This window comes from Mustela nigripes, chromosome 13 (genome assembly GCF_022355385.1).
Source record: "Mustela nigripes isolate SB6536 chromosome 13, MUSNIG.SB6536, whole genome shotgun sequence".
In the NCBI taxonomy this organism is placed as follows: Eukaryota; Metazoa; Chordata; class Mammalia; order Carnivora; family Mustelidae; genus Mustela; species Mustela nigripes.
Window position 1 is genome coordinate 92,517,121 of NC_081569.1, and position 21,186 is coordinate 92,538,306.

Below are 21,186 nucleotides of genomic sequence, written 5' to 3' on the forward strand. Positions count from 1 at the left end.
CAGGATTGCTCTTGTTCAGGCTTCCAAGAGCCACCTGAAGCCTGACATGTGACGCATGGAGTCAGAGCTGTAAGGGATGGCTGCCTTGGGGAGGATTCTGGCCAACATGCACGCATTTCAGTCCCTGTCCACCAGGGGGTGCAGCTTCCTACCACAGTTACATTTCCTGAGTGAAATGTGGGCATCCACTGATCATTTCTGTCACTCCAACCTTCTCCATGGTAAGAATGAAGAACATTATTTAGGTGACACTCCAAAGATGAAGTGTTCTCCAGTCTTCGTGACTGTGTTACTCTTGATGCTTGGTAAGTAAAATACCTCTTAAAATTTGGATTCTTTCTTCCATTGTGTCAGCAAAATGCTTACTTGTAATTTCTCCAAGAGCTTATACATAAGGTGACACAGGTCTCCTTTCTTTTTCCTCAGGACAAACCCATGGAGACTCAGTGACTCAGATGGAGAGCCAAGTGACCCTCTCAGAGGAGGCTTCCCTGACTATCAACTGTACTTATACAACAACAGGTTACCCCACTCTTTTCTGGTATGTCCAGTATCCAGGAGAAGGTCTAGAGCCCCTCCTGAAAGCCTCAAGGGACAAGGAGAAGGGAAGCAACAAAGGATTTGAAGCCACCTACAACAAAGATTCCAAATCCTTCCACTTGGAGAAAAGCTCAGTGCAAGCCTCAGATTCAGCTGTGTACTACTGTGCCCTGAGTGACACAGTGACAGGGACTGCAGGGGGAGCTGAGCGCAAACTTTGAGCAGAGCAGGGGGCTGGATGCTGAGCTTCTCTGCCTGATTGACTTTGATTCCAACACAATCTGTTGTTTGTCTATCAGTGTCTGATTGGTACAAAAATCATACAAATGACTAGAGCATAAGAACCAGAAGTAACATTCCCCAACCCCAGCTGTTTCTTAGTGACACTGAGACCAATTTCATGCCAAGAGTTCCTCAGCCAGAGCATAAGTACTTTCAAGGTAAAGCCGCATAACAAATGAAGTGGTCTCTTGCTAATCCTTGCGGTGAATGTCCAGCCACACAAGTTGTTCAGGGCACCCTGGTGGGTGTTGCTGTGTCTATGACACTTTCAGAGACACACAATGTGCCTGCGAAGGTGGCCCCTGCCCAGTGTCTTCCTGACAAAGTTCGGCAGGAGAGGTGATGTGAGAGCTTCAGCTCCAAACCAGGTTTTAGTAGAGAAAGAAGGAAAGGGAGGAAAGGAGGAGAAACACATGTACCTGAGCAAGGAAAAGAGAGACCAGGAACCTCGGCCCTGCTTTCTTTTCTAGTGAATAAGGTGGCAGACTTGGGCTGATATTCAACATGTAGGCTTGGGAGCAGAAACAGAGGGGAAAATATGGCTCATGTCCTGACCAGTTAAACAGATCAGTTGGCTTTCTGACAGTAAGAACTCAAGTGTGATTGTTCTCAGTGCCCAGAAAATATGGTGAGAGAAAATGCTTTTCCACTATTGATTTCTCTAACTTCTGTTTTGCAAACTCTCACAGAGGGCCACAAATTATGGGATTGGGAGAATTTATGGGAATCAGTACATTGTGTAAAGAATAATCAAAAAGAATAAATTGAAAAGAATAAATATTGTGAAAATGTCTATGCTACCTAAAGCAATCTACACATTTAATGCAATTCTTATCAAAGTACCATCCATCTTTTTCAAAGAAATAGAACAAATAATTCTAAAATTTATATGGAACCAGAAAAGACCTCGATAGCCAAAGGGATATTGAAAAAGAAAGCCAACGTTGGTGGCATCACAATTCCGGACTTCAAGCTCTATTACAAAGCTGTCATCATCAAGACAGCATGGTTCTGGCACAAAAACAGACACATAGATCAATAGAACAGAATAGAGAGCCCAGAAATAGACCCTCAACTCTATGGTCAACTAATCTTCGACAAATAAATCTTTTTTTAAAAAAACTTCTATTTTTATGAAAAGACATTAGAATGAGAAAATAGTATTGGTTATCAGTAACTTGAATTCTTTTTTTTTTTTAAGATTATTTATTTATTTATTTATTTGAAAGACAGATCACAAGTAGGCAGAGAGGCAGGCAGAGAGAGAGAGAGGAGGAAGCAGGCTCCCCGTTCAGCAGAGAGCCCGACGCGGGGCTCGATTCCAGAACCTCAGGATCATGCCCTGAGCCGAAGGCAGAGGCTTTAACCCACTGAGCCACCCAGGCACCCCAGTAACTTGAATTCTAAGACAATTTTACTCTTCTCTGCTAAGAGACCGAAACAGCAGTCTAAGGACTTCAAGAAATTCTCTTAATTTCCATTAATCCTTGCCTTAAAGGAATCTGGTTACTAGTTGGTAAACTTTTGGCAAATTGCCAACCTAGGAGGTACCCAAATATAATAGTTTCTGTTAAGTCTCTTAAGAGTCACATTCAGAAAAAGATGCCTAAATAAGGAGTGTGCCAGTGTATGGGATTTAGGTGAGCAAGAGTGCAAAAACGGGTTAGATTCCTTGAAAGGGAATTGACACTGCATTTACAGATGATAGATATGGTTCTGTCAGTCAGTCATCTCCTACCAATCTATCGAACCCATTCAGATCAATCTTCCTTCTCCTACCTATCATCTCTTCTCTCCTGTCCAGATACTTTCTGACCTCTGCTAAATCCTTTTCAAAGGAAATTGAGGTCAGGACATATGAAATATATATATATATATATATAAAATATATTATATACTATAAATATAATATGTATTAATATATTTATATATTAATATTTATAAATACAATATGTATTAATATATATTTATATATATATATTTATATATTAATACATATTGTATTTATAAATATTTATAATATTTATATTTTATATAAATACCATATAAATTTATTATATTTTATATAAATAAATATTATATATTTATTTTTATATATTTATATATTACATATTATATTATATAATATTTATATATTTATAATTTATATTATATTTATAATATATTATATATTATATATATATTTATTATATATATATATAATAAATAGCACAGATGAAAGATTACCACCTCTCTAGTTCACTTCTTTACTTCTACCTTCTCATACATTTTCAAGAAAATTCCCCCTTCTCTCTCCTCAAGTACAAAATAGTTATTTTGTTGAATTAACCCAAAAGAAACTTTTGGGGAGGGTTTGTGATCACAGTGGCCATTGGGCTTGGAAATGCAGTCACCCTGTGTTGCAATCCTCCATCAAGTCCAGTGAGGGGTACAAATCCAGGCTCCAATCCCTCCAATCAAGGGATCTGACAACAGTCACCAGCCCTGAAGAGCCAGGGGTGAGTCAGACTCTGGGCCTGAACCCTCACTCTGCTAACTGCTTGTTATTTCAACATGAGCAAGTACGCATCTGGAAAATGGGGTGCTGATGATAATTTTAGTACCAATATTCCTAGCATTATCATGAGGTTTAAGTAAGTGAACACTCATGAAGTACCAAAATACTTAGAATAGTGCCTGGCTCATAGGCTATCTAAATTAACTTGTCAAAGTAAAATTTAGGCTTGTTAAAATGGTTTTAAAATTTACAAAACCAGTGCTCAAACTCCTGAGCTATGGAGCCTAAATTAGTTTTAAAATTTAGATTGTAATCTATGTATTACTTACATTTGTGATTAAAATATAATCAGTAATTTTTGCTACGTTACTTTTTTGAGTTTTACATTCTTGAACTCAGAAGCCATTGGGCTCCATTCTTCTACTTTACACAACACAAAATAAAACTAAAAATTGTATTTTTTAGATAAGCATCTTTGTGGGTTTTTTTTCCCTAAACACTATAGTACCTAACAAAAGAACTTAAAGTTGAATGGATTATTGCAAAAAGCAACTCGTTTTTGGTAACATACACTTCTTTTCCAAATGACATAGGGAAATCTGTCTATGCTGTTTCCCTATAGTGTTTTCATTTACAGGCTGTGTTTCTAAGCACGAACACAGCTAAGTAGGAAAAAGAAAAAACTACTTCGGTTACTGAACCTTATAACCCAGTACTAAAAGATGCAACCAAAGATGCCATTTTCCATCAAATAGCCATCTTGAATGCATTTCACTGTGATAGTTCCACGTTGGGACAGTATTTGAATAGAAGAAAATGGAAGCCAAGGCCAGTTTGAGCAGTGCTATAACATGCTACAGCCAGGACTTAGTGTGATTTGATTTAACCAGGTTTGTTGCATCATGAACTTCAGATTTTTCTCTGCAGTAAAACTCTTTGAATCGTGATTTTCAGCCAACATTTGCATCATCTGTTGTAATTTCCAGCCCACATTTGCATCACCAAAACATGCCTATGACCAAAGTCTCATACATATTCAGAAAGAAGTCTGTCCAGTAACTTTGTTCAGTAAAGAAGCACGGAACAAGCACTCAAGGGGTGGGGGTAGGGGGGGTGGAAAGGTGGGTTATTTATGTTAGGGTACAGAGTTGATCACCCCTCAATTAGATAGAGAACACTCTCGATAATGCAAGTCACACAGCGAGGTTTATTTCCAGCTAGTTGGGGTCCCAGTATCCGCCCAGCGCAGCGGGTTTCAACAAGGACCCCAAGCACTCAAAGCCATGGGCTTATATAGCATTTTCAAGGCACTTCTTCATAGCTACATACATATCTTGCACCTCACTTTGACAGTTTAACTTTGTTTAACCTTTTGCCACCCAGGTGTCACCCTGGGGCCATCCTGGTGGGTTAAGTGAAATTTAGGTTTAGAAGAAATTTAACTTTATTTACATTTCCTTCTGCCTCAGCCTCCTTCAGTTTTATGGTGCGACCTTAGGCCTTGAGGAACTGAGCCATTTGTCTCTGGAAATTGGGCCATTGAAGAGATAGCCCTTTTTGTTGTAAATCACCAGGACATTTGCAAACCAAGGGAGACTCCTGTCTTGCAGGATTGTGATCTCTGCAAGTTAACTATTTGTTTTTCTTTAACATTTAGTCCCTGTGGCACCACCACCTAACCGCCCTGGTGGTATATGATTAAGTTGTTTTTCCAGGTTTAGGCTGGTTAGGGACACTCAGTAAAATGGCTTCCCGGCCTTCAGGATGGCCATTCTTATGCTAACCCACTCTTACAGTGCAAGGTGCCAGCTTTTGCTTTGCCAAGATGGCTGTACTTATGTCAGGGCTAGACTCAAGGTGGGTACAGCCTTGTTTTTCTTGGCCTTCACATCTGGAACTGGTTTCTGGGACTTGTTTTTAAGTCCCCTGGGGGAGGGGAGCAGGGACAGTAAAATAGGTCCTTACAATTTATAGATAGGGGAAAAAAAAAAAAAACCAACCTTTCTAGGAACAAGGTATTTAAAGTTTTCAACTCAATACAAGTTTAGAGTTAAAGTTTTCAACTCAATACAAGTTTAGAGCTAGAGTTCCAAACATCAGGACAATAACTAATCAACTTAGCCACAACTGTCACCAACAGGCTTTGCAAGTTGAGACCAAACGGTCAAGGGTCTGCTACAAGAAGATTTACCATTTATTAAGTCATAGTTCTGTCCATCCTCTGCTCAGTTTCAAGCTGTGATCAATGAAGGGATGTCCTTCCAAAGCCCTGACATTCAGTATGGATGTTTCCTAACATTCAGTATGTTAAAAACACATATTGATTGATACCATTCCAATTTAAAATAATGATTTGATAATAAAAGCCTTCACTTCACAAAACTTGAAAGCTATTTTAAAAGCAGATAAACATGCTTGCAAAGAAATTGCTCAGCAAAATCCCCCAAAGAAAAGTCTGTCAGAATTGTTTAATTGAGCATTCACTGTCTAATTAGAATTATGTGATTTCAATAATGTTTAACATTCATAAAATAAACCAGAATCCTTGTACTATGCATTCTCATATTAAAAGAAAAAACAACAAATCTAAAAGGATCAGTCAAGACGTGAAGAAGTAAAACTAAAAGCAGCAACAGATTTTAGAGTAGTACCCCATACATCATTTTGCTTTCATGCTAAGAAAACAGACTAAATATGAATGAAATGGGACAAGCTCACATCAACTACAAATGACAGTGACTTCAAATATGTGGCCTACACAAAGCTCAATGATTCTTTTTAGAAACACTAAATTGGAACTTGTCTGAGAAACACTTGACCAAAGCCTCAGTGATCATCTTCAAGTTGTATAAAAGAGTATCTAAGATTTTTTTTATTTAATCATCCAACTTTTCCTTTGGGGAGAGATAAACTTGAGTAACTCTTTGACTTACCTCTTAGCTTCCTCTCTGCTCCCCCCCACACACACCATGAATTAACAACACTGATGATATTAGAAAACAAATGGCAATAATCAGCTTTTTTACATAACCTAGACTACGAAGCAAGTTTTTAAAAACTTTGTGTAAGCTTTAAAAAATAAAAATAGCTCATCAGATTTTTTCTAATTCATAAGTAAACACATTATTAGGTGTTAAAAAAAAAAAGAAAAAAGGACAAAGTAAATGAGTCATCCATTATCACCTAAAAAAGTAACTACTAACATTTTTTGTATACTTCAATCTTCTTCTCATGCCTATATATAATTAAAAAACCCGATGGCTCAGTCGGTTAAGTATCTGCCTTTGGCTCAGGTCATGATCCCAGGGGCCTAGGGTTGAGTCCCATGTCAGACTCCTTGCTCAGAAGGGAATCTGCTTCTCTTTCTCCCTCTGCTGCTCCCCTCTCCCCAATTGTGCTTCTTTTTCTCACTTGCTCTCCTTCTCATAAATAAATAAATTTTTTAAAATATGGTTTTAGTTTTTATAATATTGGAATCCCACAGAATAGAGGTTTGCAAACTTTATAATATACTATAAACATTTTGGATATTATTAAATATTCTATTAATTATATTAGTAACTAAATTGTATTTAACTAATCTCTGAGATTACAGGTCATTTCATTTTTTATTATTATAAACAATGCTCTGATAAATATCCCAGCAGATGAATAAAAAACTATTTTCTTAGAACACATTTCTAGGGTGCCTGGGTGGCTCAGTGGGTTAAGCCGCTGCCGTCGGCTCAGGTCATGATCTCAGGGTCCTGGGATCGAGTCCCATATCGGGCTCTCTGCTCAGCAGGGAGTCTGCTTCCTCCTCTCTTTCTCTCTGCCTGCCTCTCTGCCTACTTGTGATCTCTCTCTGTCAAATAAATAAATAAAATCTTTAAAAAAAAAAAGAACACATTTCTAGAAGGCAATTGTTACTTTAAATTATATGTATGCGTTGATGTTTTGAAATATACTGCCTAATTGCCTTCTAGAAGGCTCTTTTTAAATGTTTCATGTTTGGAGCACCTGTGTGGCTCAGTCAGTTAAGGCTCAGGTCATGATCCCCCGAGTCCTAGGACTGAGTACCACATCAGGCTTTCTGCTCAGCAGGGAGTTGGCTTCTCTCTTTCCCTCTGCCCTTCTACCCACTTATGCTCTCTGTCTCTCTCTCAAATAAATAAATAAAATCTTAAAAAAAAAAAAAAAGTTCCATGTTTCACTTAATTGACTGTGCTCCCAGCTAGATTAGTAAAAACCATAGTCACCTAGACCTTTCCTGTGGTTCATTCAAAAGGCTTTCATGATAATAGCCTCCAGTAACCAAAAAAATATCAATTGAAGCCAGTATGTCATTGCTGCATCATCAATGCCTATGGCCTAGAGATATCATTAAGAACAAATGTCTATGCAAGCATGTCTAACATCAGCACACAAAAGGTCATTCCTCAAGGGGTCATTCAACAAACATCATCCCTTTGCAATCACGTGGCATTCAAAGAGGGGAAAAAATTGCTTACATTTTCTAAAACTACTCAGAAATCCTCATTTCATATTTCAAGGACTTCTACACTGTCATAATATACCATTTATACTTAACAATAATTCCTAAATGAGTTTCTTTCAAAATACCTATTCTCTATACTGTTTTTTAAACAAAGATTCTTCCTGGTTGTGATTAATTTAAAGGTGAACCCACATAGTATAGCTGTTAAGAGCAAAATGAAGTTCAGTAATTGGCCTCCCTGTGTTTGAAGTGTTTTTCTGTTATATATCGCTTCTGATGTCTTGAGCAAATCATTTAACCTCTCTGTACCTCAGTTTCTTCACATGTGAACTTTGAGTATAATAAAAGTAAAATTTTTCATGTAGTTTTTCTAAGCAAGCATTAATACAAAATGCTTAATACCATGTTTAACACATAATAAGCATTTAATATCAGTTGGTAGTTGTTACTATTAAGCAAAAATTGCCTTTGGCTCTTTGAAACTTGTTGTCCTTCATCATTTATCTGCCTAATAAAAGAATGTACATTCTGTGCAGCCTGTGAGGACATAAGGTCTTTTTCATCTCTGTGATGCTAAAAGAACTTTCAGGATCCATGGAAGCCAGCAAGGGTGCAGTGTTGATTAGCAGTCAGATAGAATCCTCTTAGGCCCCTGGGTCATCCCAACATCTGCATCTGCAATGAAACAACACTGACATCTAGTGATCAGAAAGATAAATGACAGGGTTGGGCAAACAGCAAATATAATAAAAGTTTTTTGTCTTGGCCCAATGAGTTTTCCTATTATTTTAGGGAAAATGAGTTAAATCCTAGGTGGGTTTGGGCATAGCCTCTTTACATTCTTCTGGTTGCATAAAAAGTGTTCTGAAAAACTGAAATCCACACTATCCATCACATCGACTTTTATACTTTCATTTTAATCAATTTGTTTACCTTAAAAATCAGAAAAAGAGAAAAATATAAAAATATATTTAAGAGAAATATTAATATATGTTCATTTTACTTTCAAATCACATATAAAAATAGATCAAATTAATGCAAATTAATTCAACATAACAATAGTCAAAAATATATTAATGGGCCTTCATTATAGATTAATTTGTGAATGCATTTTGTACAATTTTATAGTGAAGATCAAAGCAAATACCATTGTGTTAAATAAAACATAGCCAATCAACAATTTTTCTGTTTCCTTTCTATGTTTCTATAACAAAGAGGACAGGGGAAAGTAGTACTTCAGGAAAGGATTTGCACATCTATTTCAGGAAAGGGTTTGCACATCAATTATAAAATAAGCTTTAAAGAGAATTTCTTACAAATAAGTTAGAAGAGTAGTCACAGGAAATCCATCATTATTGGTCTATATTTACGGATATAATCCTGATATTGGTCTATATTGAAGTATCATTTTCCCTTGTGGCACTTGGTTAAACCTTCGCAAGAAAGCCTGAAGATTTAATTCAGCAGCAGGACCTCAGATATGCTCATTGGAAATGCTAATAGAACAATGAAATCAGGAGAACCAAACGGAGTGATCTCCTGAGCCAGCTGAACCATCAGTTCATCATCATCATTGCTAATAGCATCTACCAGTTGTAGAACATTTATTGTGTCTCATACTCTGCTAGGTTCTTCTAATTCATAATTGTTCATTTATTGAATAAATAGACTGTCTAGGGTGCTGCCAGATCAGGTAACAACACGGATGAGTCACAACAGACACAATCCCTGTCCTTACTGAGACTATAAACCACTGGAAATAGAGCAATAATCACACACTTATGGGCTGTGTTATGGGCTGAATTGTGATCCCCCCAAACCTCGTATCTTGAAACCCTACTCCCAGTATCTCAGAAAGTTACTGTTATTTGGAAACAGGGCCTTAAAGAGGTAAGTAAACTAAAATGAGACCATTAAGATGGACCTCAATCCAATCTGACTAGTGTCTTTATAAGAGGAGGAAATGCAGACGCACTGACACTAGGGATGAACACAGAGAGAAAAGACCATGTGAGGATTCAGTGAGCAAGTGGCCACCTGCAAAATGAGAGAGAGACCTAAAGAGAAGCCAAACCTGCTGACACCTTGATCTTACACTTCTAGCCTCGAGAATTGTGACTTCTATTGCTTACGCAAGCTAGACATGGTATTTTGTCAGGGCAGCTCTAGCAAACTAACACACCCTGATCTCAGACTTGAGCCTCTGGAACTAGAAGAACTGAGAAATTTCTGTTGTTTATAAGCCACCCAGTCTATGGCACTTTGTTCTAACAGCCCAAACTGATGCAAATAGGAGGTAATTAAGTATAGAGAAGGTTATAAGGGTGGAGCCTCCATGACAGGATTAGTATCCTTATAAAAAGATACCTCAGAGCTTCCTCTCTACATCATATGAAGATACAGTGGGAAGGCAGCCATCTGCAAGCCAGGAGGAGGGTCCTTGCCAACAAGCAAATCTGACTGCACTGCGATCTTGGACTTCCCAGCTTCCAAAACTGAAAAATAAGTGTTGTTTAAGCCAACCAGACTACAGTATTTTGTTATAGCATCCTGAGCTAAGATGGGGGCGGGGAGGCAGGCATCATTATTTGGTTTGGTTTGGTATGGTTTAGTGGGAGATACAGAAATATGTTTTAAAGCTGGTAAGAATCACACCATCTCTGAAAGACAGACATTTCGGTTCACGTATGATAAATCAGGCCCCACGGATTAGAAAGATTGATAAATCAGGACCCCAAGGATTAAAAAGATTAAGTGATTAGTCTTAAATTATAGAGCTAATAAGCAGTTGAACCAAATCCCAAAGCCAGGCCTATCTATTCTATCCACTTTGCCATGCTGCCTTTCAGTTAATATTTATTGTTCACCAAGTACATGCAAGACCAGAAGACATAAGTCAAATCTAATTAGAGTTGGGAAAAGACTCAGTAAATAAAATGTTGATATTACTCTAAAGGAACAGTATCTGTTCTCATCTATTATATCCAGAAAGACCTCTTCTTGCCCTTAGTATTGCCAACTCTGTATAATGACAACATGAAAATTCAGAGCTGCCTAGAGCAACCAGGACTTGGGAGACGGGATGAAGAAATGAGAGTAGGAAAGAGGGACCAAAGTCTTGATCTGAGCCTTGGTTTTAGTTATGTCATTCTTAGAGAATGGTGGGGAAGGGAATCACTAACTTATGTAATGTCACTATTACTGCTATAGTTCTGATGGTATCATTTCATCTCATTCCTAACTCTGGTCTCTTCCTTATGAAGATTGTTAATAGACACAATTAAAAGATATTCTCAATGAAACACACTATCGTTGTAAGGTTTGTACACCTTAACTACCACTTAAATTCCAGTAAGAAATAGCCCCTCAAGAATCCCAAGCACACACCTTGTTTAAGACCCTAACACCACTGGGTATTTGCTCTGTAGTTTTTGTACTTCCCCAGGGAGTATTTTAAAAAGAAGAAGAGCTGGAGATGTTCTATTGCAGTGACTTTCAACCTTAGCTGCATACTGGAATCACCTGAAAAGCTTTAAAAATATGGCTTTTAAAAACACTGATGCCTGGGTCCTACCCCCCAGAGATTCTGATTCCATAGGCCTCAGATACGATCTATGTATTGGAATTTAAAAATTTTTCCAAGTTATTCAAATGTGTAACCACAGGCCACTAAGAGCCATATAAGGGATCTCTGGGAGAGTTTTTGCCTGCAAGGAACAGTAAGGATTCACTTCGGGGCAGATATCATGCTGGATGCTATGACACAGATAAATAAGACAAGATTACTATCCTCAAGGGGTACCCTTCCTCACAGAAGGGTCTTGATAAATCAGGACCCCAAGGATTAAAAAGATTAATTTAATTAATTAATTAAAAGATTACTATCCTCAAGGGGTACCCTTCCTCACAGAAGGGTCAGATGTAAAACAATTACAATATCCTTAAAAGTTTTGCGATAGAGGTATAACCCAGACACCAACCACACTTCTAACTTAAAGGATTCCATTTGTTAATTTTCAAGATATTCAGAATACACAATTTTTTAAAAAAGATATTCAGAATATATTCACAACAGGTGAATTTTTCTCCAGGACCTTCAGAGTTGTAGTTATCTGTACTCTGCTGCCACTAAGAGCCAGTAGAAACGCTCCAACATAGTCTGCTCTTAAAGTAGATGCTCCCTTTCCTCCTGAGACCCAGCAGGAAACAGGGAACAGCAAAACTCGCTGTGGGATATGCTATTCTTTGGCTATTACAAACATCCTCCCTGCCTACCATTATCATTTCTCCCCTCTGCACAAGCATAACATCATTTTGTGCTCAGGTAAATATCAAAGAAGTCATGCTTCCTCCTGCTGGTCCAAAAGTTGAATCATGATCATATTGAAACTGTCAAAGTAATGTCTTTCCACTTGTGATAGTTCTTTCCCACCCTCCTTTGAAACTTGAGGTAGCCATGTGACACATTTTGGGCCAACAGAACGGAAGGGGAAGTCTGAGAGTGGGCTTCTGGAAAGATTTCTACATGACAGGGGATGGTTTGGGCCCTATTCTTCTTTTTTATGTATTAAAAGCAAATGTAATGTCTGGAACTAAGGCCGACATCTTAAGACCATGCAGAAACATGCACAAGCACAAAAAACCAACATGCTAAGAATAGTAGGTAGAAAAGGTTAAAGAACCTGAGTCCTCCTATATGACCTTACTGAGCATCTGCTCCAGCCCAGAACAGAATTTACCCAGACTGTTTACCCTATGCAAAAAATAAATCCGTTTGTTTAAGCTACTCTTAATTGGGTTTTCTGCTACTATGAAAATCATAATTAATTAATACACAGTTACTGTTTCCTTGCCACTTTGTCTTTTTGGCCTCCAAAACATTAGATAGTAATGTAATTATGAAGTTCTTCACTGAAGGGAAGTTCAGAAGAAATATACAGTGCAGAATAGACAAAACTGCCATTTTAAGACTTTCCCAAGGATCACTTAAGTGAGGCATCTCAAGATGTTGGCTATCATCCTTTACAAGGAAGATAATCATCTCGCAGCTCCCTCTGCTTCTGATCAGGCCCACTGCCCTAAAGTCCATTGCCTTCTTATGGGGGGATTGCACTGTTAAACTAAAGAACTACATTTCCCAGGATCCCCTTCCCTGTATGGTTCTAAGGTAGGTTGGAGAAAAGAAGAACTTACATGATATTTGGAAGGCAGAAGTAAAACAGTGACCATCACTCTTTGGAGGTCATTGTTGACAAATATGGAAATGGAAACATGCAAAAGTAATGAGCTAGTTACATTTCATCCTCACTCTCCCCTGTTCTGGGTCAACTCTTCTTCTCAAATGCTGACCTTGTTAACCCCAACCCCCAATCTCCAGATAATTGGCTGATCCACCAGAGGCAAGAGCCACAAAGAGGCAAAAGCTTGCCACAGATCTTCCCCTTTACAGCCCCTCTTTGGTGGCGAGATAAGATGAGCCGGTCATTCATTTCTTTTCTGATCCTACAGCTTTCAGATGAGTTGGTCATTCATTTCTTTTCTGATCCTGCAACTTTCCTTCCAGATCATCACTTGCACACCTCCTCAACTGTATAGTCTAATTCCTATAATAATTCCATTATTTCATAACCTTCATAGTGCCTCTGCTCCTCTAGCTGATATGGCTGTCCATCCACTACCTATTTTACACATAAAGAGGCTATTCTCAGTTTCTTCCTCCCATCAGGTGGTGAACAGTCCCATTCTATTACAGTTCTTTTGAAGGACCCCAGGTCAGAACTATAGTATAGCCTATAAGTTTTAACCTTCTTTTTATAACCAGCTTATGCTAACTAAGAAACTGTGGCCAGCTGACCATAGATAAGGGAGTCAGCAAGCAGCATAACAGGATAACGAATAGCAAAAATCTGTGTTTAACCCAGCTGTTTCTGGCTTCTGTATAATAATGCTTCTAATGCTTTGCTAAGAAATGAAAAATTGCTTAAACCCTCGTTCGCTGTGTAATCAAATAAAGTTATACCCTTCCCCTGTTAAGAATTTCCCCTACTACTAAGTAAAATTGATAAGGGTTGCCTCCCGTACCAAGGCCGGAGACATACGGTTCAGCACGTACGCTAGCTGGAGACGTGCGGTTCAGCACGTATACAGATAAAGGTTAGAAACGTGCAATTCAACACGTACCCTCTACTGTACACTACCTGAACGGTGACTGGCCAGAATGTATGGTTGGTTTTAAAGGATTGGCTACCTATGTGTAGGCCTTCCTGTAATGCTTTGAAATTACTGGCTAGAAAAGTGAGGGCTCTGATGTAATGGACTGTAAAATTCTATATTAAGGGACTCCCGAAACAGATCGGGGCTCTCAGGCACTGACCCATCCCTCGCGGATTTCGTGGTCAAGTGTCCCTGGGAGTCCGAGCATGCCCGAATAAAATCCTCTTGCTTATTGCATCCAGTGGTCTGTGAGTGCGTCCTTGGGTACGGGTCCTCTAGGGTCTTTCACTTTAGCTAAAGTAAACAGTATCTCCCCCTCCCCCAATCCCAGTTCCAGTTTCCCTCCTGCAATAGTAGCAAGCCTGCTGATTCCATTACTAAGGGACCAATTAAGTAAGCACTTTTCTCAGCAACAAACATTAGCTTTCCTTGGAGATAAATAATTCTCTATGTACAATAAAAAACCCTTTCTCCAATAGTAGGGCTCTGGCCTACCATGAAGAAATAACAGACAACTCATTTTCGTTCAGAACACCATAGTTCTTTTCACCTGGGTTGAGACCAAGCAGAGAGAGCCACAGAGCTGCACCCTGTCTCCCTGGTAAAGGTCCCGGTCCAGGTTGTATCCTTTTGAGTTACAGTCTCTCTGTAAGATTGGGAAAGGTTGAGGAGGTGCAGTTTTTTGGCAATCCTCCTACCATACAGTGTGAAGTGGAGAACTGAAAAACACCAAAGATAAAGTAATCAGTGTAGCCAGAGGGATCTGGAAAAGGTTTCACATAGGAGGTTACACTTTAGCTGGGGCCTAAGACAAGTAGAACTTCTATTGTTAGAGAAGTTAGAGAAATGTTTCATAGTATCCCTCACTATCTGACTCTATCCATTCCTGAGTCAACATATCAAGAGTTAGAATGAGAAGGGGACACAGCTTCAATTCCTATTTCAGGAAAACTAAAAAACTTCAGCATCCCATTGCAAGGAAAGAAGAGGAAGAAAAGTTTTCATAACAGTTCAGTAAAATATCAACCTTGGTTTTTCACACAATATTTCTAGTCAGATTTTTAATGCTATAATCCAATGGGTCATTACCCATAAACATTTTGGTAAAATCATAAATGTTGGCATAGAAACTTCACAACCATTTTTATAAAAGAGATAAGAATTGTCATTTAGACCTTTTTTTCTCAAATTTCAAAGCTGCCAAAAAATAGATACACATTGACCTCCTAGAATAAAAAAATAACATCAAAAGCAATCTAGGGACGCCTGGGTGGCTCAGTTGGTTAAGCAGCTGCCTTCGGCTCAGGCCATGATCCCAGCGTCCTGGGATCGAGTCCCACATCAGGCTCCTTGCTCGGCGGGGAGCCTGCTTCTCCCTCTGCCTCTGCCTGCCATTCTGACTGCCTGTGCTTGCTCTCTGCCCCCCTCTCTCTCTGATAAATAAATAAAATCTTTAAAAAAAAAAAAAAGCAATCTATTTCTCCATAGTCTGATTTCAAAAGAAACAGTAATTGTTTAAAAATTAAGACTTAAATTTAGGTTTCCTTAAAGACAGGTGGCAATTTAACATGTAAAATAAAATTAAGCAATAAAATTAACTTTCACCCCAGTGAATTTTTCTTGAGCTGCTGAAATACTGCCATGAAAGATTAAATCTTTGGTAAACTTCTGAGAGCAAGATTGTTCAAATAACATTCAGGTTAAAATGGGCAAATAAATGTGCTTACCAATTGAGTAGGATGAGACGAGTGGATAGAAAGGGGTGAACTGGAGCTTGGGAAAGTCATTTAAATATAGCCAATATAAATCTCAGTCAACAAATTCACATGTGAAAAAAATCACTTCTATTTACCATAGACCAATATAATTTCTGGCCAGCAGAAACTTGAGGTATTCTTGGGGCTCCCACAACACTCTCAAGGTTAAGCCAACGCTTTATAGTCTTAATTAACAGTGGTACAGTGGAAGACTGTTCTGGCCATTGGTCATCTCCTCAAACAGGTCATGCCTGTGAGCGGGCCTTCATGGTCTACTCCAAATTCAGCAGCCCCCTACAGCTTCGTTTGCCACAAATGGGACATGAAAGTCTACTGAGGCTGGAAAACCAGCACTTGATGTTGCCTCCCTGCTCACACAACATCCCCTCTGTATTCCGGTTTTTTGTTTTTGGGGTTTTTTTTTTGGGGGGGGGTGTTTTGTTTTTTGTTTTGTTTTTTAGAGAGAGAAAGGAGGCATGCACATGAGTGGGGGAGGGACAGAGAGAATTTTAAGAAAGCACTACACCCAGCACAGAGTCTGACAAAAACTTCATCTCACAACACTGAGATCATGACCTAAGCTGAAATCAAGAGCTGGATACTTAGCCAACTGAGCCACCAGGCGCCCCCTGACTACATCTTTGAAATATAGCCAAGAATAGTACATTCTAGAAGCAGTGCTCAAAGATCTCTTTCTTTTTAGTTTCGGGTGTCCCCATGCTCCCTCCAGCTTCTCCAGGACACCCTGCCTCTTCCCTCAAACCCTATCACCCCTCCTTTTTAATAAAACACTTTGGTGGCTGCTATGGTCTAACTGATATGGCTGAGTTATGTTAAAAACTAATGCTCAGTGTGATGGTACCAAAAAGTGGGGACTTTGGGACTTGATTAAGTCCCGAGGGTGGAAGCTTCATGAATAGGACTGTGCTCTCAAAAAGAGACTCCACAGAGCTCCCTAGCCACTTCTACCATGTGATGTTACAGCAAAAAGACAGCCACCTAGGAAGTAGGCTTTCACCAGACACCCAATCTGCCAACACCATGATCTCAGACTTCCCAGCTTCCAGAACTGTGAGAAATATTTGTTGTTTATAAGGCACTCAGTCTATAGCAGTCTGAAGAGACAAAGACAATAACTGATTAAACCCAGAGCCTAAATCATTACCTAAAATAGTCTCCTTCTTAGGAGCCTATAGTCCTTCAACCTTCACTCCCTTATTTTTTTTTCACAGCACATTTTTGAAATCAGATATTTGTATTTCTAATTGTATAGCTCTCCCTATACATTTCTCCTCATACATCTCTTTTCATTTGCATGAAATGCAAACTAGTACCTAGAACAATGCCTGACATGTGGTAGATACTCAAAGAGTTGTTGAATAAATGATGAACATACAATTTGGCCACCAAACAATGAGTTTTCCAGTCCTCACAAGCAGAGAGAGTTAATCATCAAACCCTCCCAGGAGAGTTTATTTATTTTATATCCATCTAGTACACTGAATAAAAGGAAAACAAAAACACTGAAGTTTCCAAGTCTAAAACAATCTGAATGTTCTTAAGTTACATGATTATTATGCTGCCTTGCATCTCCACGAAGCACCCATATTGTCCTGAAGTTAATTTGTTCTAGGCCTAAGGACCTACAGTTTTCTCCCCACACAAGGCAGTGGGAGAAACGTGAAACCTGAGAGGAAGAAAAGATGAGGGCACAAAGGACTCCTGATCTTGCTGTTTATGCTCCACTTCTGTTGTATTTCAGTCATTAAAATATATCATGGGGTTCTGGGAAATTGCATGAAAAATCCTTTTTATTCAGAACAGTGAAAACTAGTCAATTAAAGGAAGAAAATACATAGGAATTAAATAAAAATATAATCGGTAAGTGGGAAAGAAATCATTGAAAGGAAGATGCCTGTTAAAAATACATTCTCAAAAAAAAAAAAAAAAGAAATCTCATTAGTTTACTTTTGTCCAGACTATAAAAGGAAAAAGTAGAAATCTACTACACAAAATAGTCAGATGCCATGTCTCTTTATCACTGTGTGATTGCACTTATAAGGCATTCATCAGTCTTGTTGACTCAAGTTATTACATTCTAATATAAGATTAGCTAAATTGTTGGAACACAGATGCACACTCAGGAGAGCATGCATTTTAAAATCCAATTTTATATTTAATGTCTTGAGAAGTTTTACTATGGTTTGAAATCCATCCTGAAAGAGCATAGTAGAATATTCATATTTTATGTGACAAAACTAACGGGTTCACCATTTATTCCTAACTAAAATTGAATTGCCTAAGAATTGCAGTAACTATCACCTTCTAAAAAGCTTATCTCATGTCTCACAGTTTAATTAGATTGTTTTCTGAGAGCCTTTCCTTTTCAATTTCATGAAGACCATAAATGCTCATATTATTGTTCTTTTGTTCTTTTTCCTCAGAACTTTATTCATTTTAATTTTTAGTTATAATGGCCAAAAATGGCCCTGTTTTCCCTTCTAACCCAAAGTTCAAGTGAACTGCAACTATGGAACTATTGGCATCTTTCCATCTATAATTGCATGGGTAAGATAAGAATAAGCTTAATAAGAAACGTAACAAGTGAGTCATTTATATTTGCAAGTGTTCAAAATCATGAAGAAGCAAAACAAATGTCAGTGTACAAATGAATGCTTCTTCAGTTATGTACCTGGAACTAGACCAGTTACCAAAAAATCAAATATCAGAATGACAAAAGTCTATTTAGCCACACCAAACTCTCAGTTCTAAGTGTTCTAACCAGAGACAGCCCAGAGATAGCCAGAGATAGATAACTGGATAGCAAATGAGCTACTCAATAAAATTTGCTATAAAGCAAGCTTATATGATGATGAATATTTTGGGGGACATTTAAAAACTAAAATCGGGGCACATGGGTGGCTCAGTCAGTTCAGTAACTGCCTTCAGCTCAGGTCATGATCCCAGGGTCCTAGAATTGAGCCCCACATCAGGCTTCTTGCTCAGTGGGGAGCTTGCTTCTCCCTCTCCCTCTGTTGCCCTACCCCCAGCTTGGGCTCTCTCTCTTTCACTCCCATCTCAAATAAATAAATAAGATAGTTTTAAATACATACATACACACATACTAAAATAGGATTATAATGGAAAAAATCATCCCTAAATACTTGACAACTTATGGATAGCACCATATCAGGCACTATGGTAATACAAAAATTTTAAAGCTTGGCTTAAAATATAACTATAGTACAAATGTAAAAGCACAAAAAACATTTTTAGTCTTTTATTATAAAAATATATGTCATAGAGAGGGGAATCCAAGCAGCCCATCACAACACCTTCTAGATACACATATAGCCATAAATATTATTCTAATTACACACACACACACACATTAATTAACAGCAACTATCTCTGGGTGGTGGAATAGTGAGTAAATTTTTATTTTCTTTTTCATACCTTTACAGATTTACAAGGTTTCTATAATAACTGAACATTGCTTTGGTGATCACATACATAAAGGTATATTTAAGTCATCTTAACTCTCTAAATGGCATCTACCTAATCCAGCATACTTACACTCCAAGTACCAAGGAGATGCTCCATATGTATTAAATACTAAACCTAGGGTATTAAGAATGTAATCCTGTCACAGCCACTTGGGAAATGTAATTCATCCCTTGCCGTGTTTATTACTCTCATGAGAATCAGAAGCTCCCCACCCCATCCTGCCCCCTTATAAGAAACACACACACACACACACACACACACAACAAAATACTGGCAAATAAATTCTCCACTTCTTTACACTTACATGTTACAGAGAACTTCAGAAGACAATGTCTGAGACTGAAAGTCTTTATTAGATATTTTTAGGTAAAATACCCTGCCATCCCTCCAAATGTCACTATGGAGAATGACCATCAGTCAATCAAGGACCAGATTAGGTTCTTTGGAAGTATAAACACTGATGAGATTAAACACATCATATATAATTTTTCAAATGACACAGAAACTAATTACATATACACGAAAATTAAAATAGCCTTTTTAAAAAAATTTTTTTAAAGATTTATTTGACAGACAGAGATCACAAGTAGGCAGAGAGGCAGGCAGAGAGAGAGGGGGAAGCAGGTTCCCTGCTGAGCAGAGAGCCTGATGAGGGGCTCGATCTCAGGACCCTTAGACCATGACCTGAGCTGAAGGCAGAGGCTTAACCCACTGAGCCACCCAGGTGCCCCTAAAATAGCCTTTTTAAAAGATTTTATTTATTTATTTTGATGAGAGAGATACAGTGAGAGAGGGAACACAAGCAGGGGGAGTAGGAAAAGGAGAAGCTGGCTTCCCACTGAGTAGGGAGCCCCATGACAGAGCCTAGGATTATGACCTGAGCCAAAGGCATATGCTTAATGACTGGGCCACCCATGTGCCCCTAAATAGCTGATGTTTAAAAGTTCTCCTTGCAAAGCTCAGGTTCAGAATCTCTTTACTATATTAGAAGCAGATTGTTCTTTGCTGATACTCTAAGCATGTCCACCCTCTATTGCCTAAGCCAGCCATGCATCTAAAGAGCAGCCAGTTCTGCCTTCACACTCAGTTCTGCAATAAAATACTTCAAAAATCAGGAAATTGAATTACCAACACATTCTCTATTTGTATAAATTTCTCACCTCACAAAGTCAAGGTTTCCAGATTAATAAAAACACAATTTGTTAATTCTTCTTAAGCATTCAAAGCCCTATCTATGAGTTCAGATACCAAATCCTTTATCACTCTTCTTTCTACCCCTTATGGAAGCATTACACAGTGGCTGTACCAACTTACATTCCCCCCAATATTGCATAAGGGTTCATTTTTCTCCACATCTTCACCAACATTTGTTGCTTCTTGTCTTTTTTTTTAATTATTTTTTAATTTTTATTGTGTTATGTTAGTACCATATGATACATCATTAGTTTTCGATGTAGTGTTCCAAGATTCATTGTTTACATATAACACCCAGTGCTCCTTACAATACATGCCCTCCTTAATACCCTTCTTAATACCCTTAATACAGGCTCGCCCATTCCGCTACCCCCCTCCCCTCAGATTGTTTCTCAGAGTCCATAGTCTCTCATGATTCATCTCCCCCTCTGATTCCCGCCCTCCACTTTTCCTTTCCTTCTCCTAATGTCCTCCATGTTATTCCTTATATTCCATTAGTAAGTGAAACCATATGATAATGGACTTTCTCTGCTTGACTTATTTCACTCAGCATAATCTCCTCCAGTCACATCCATGTTGATGCAAAAGTTGGGTATTCAACCTTTCTGATGGCTGAGTAATATCCCATTGTATACATGGACCACATCTTCTTTATCTATTTGTCTATCGAAAGGCATCTTGGCCCTTTCCACAGTTTGGTTATTGTGGACATTGCTGCT

The 21,186-nt window shown here is 38.4% G+C and overlaps 1 long non-coding RNA gene and 1 gene segment (V, D, J or C); one reads left to right on the forward strand and one right to left on the reverse strand.

Moving 5' to 3' along the window:
* Window positions 1-206: 206 nt before the first annotated feature.
* Window positions 207-761, forward strand: LOC131999426 (T cell receptor alpha variable 9-2-like). The segment is given in 2 exon segments: window positions 207-305; window positions 427-761. Coding segments are annotated over 2 exon segments (381 nt in total).
* Window positions 762-8,247: 7,486 nt separating this feature from the next.
* Window positions 8,248-21,186, reverse strand: part of LOC131998808 (uncharacterized) — a 54,947-nt gene continuing 42,008 nt past the window's right edge. Inside the window, exon 3 of the long non-coding RNA XR_009398874.1 lies at window positions 8,248-8,471. This is a non-coding gene — a long non-coding RNA (uncharacterized LOC131998808). The remainder of the gene's footprint in view (window positions 8,472-21,186) is intronic.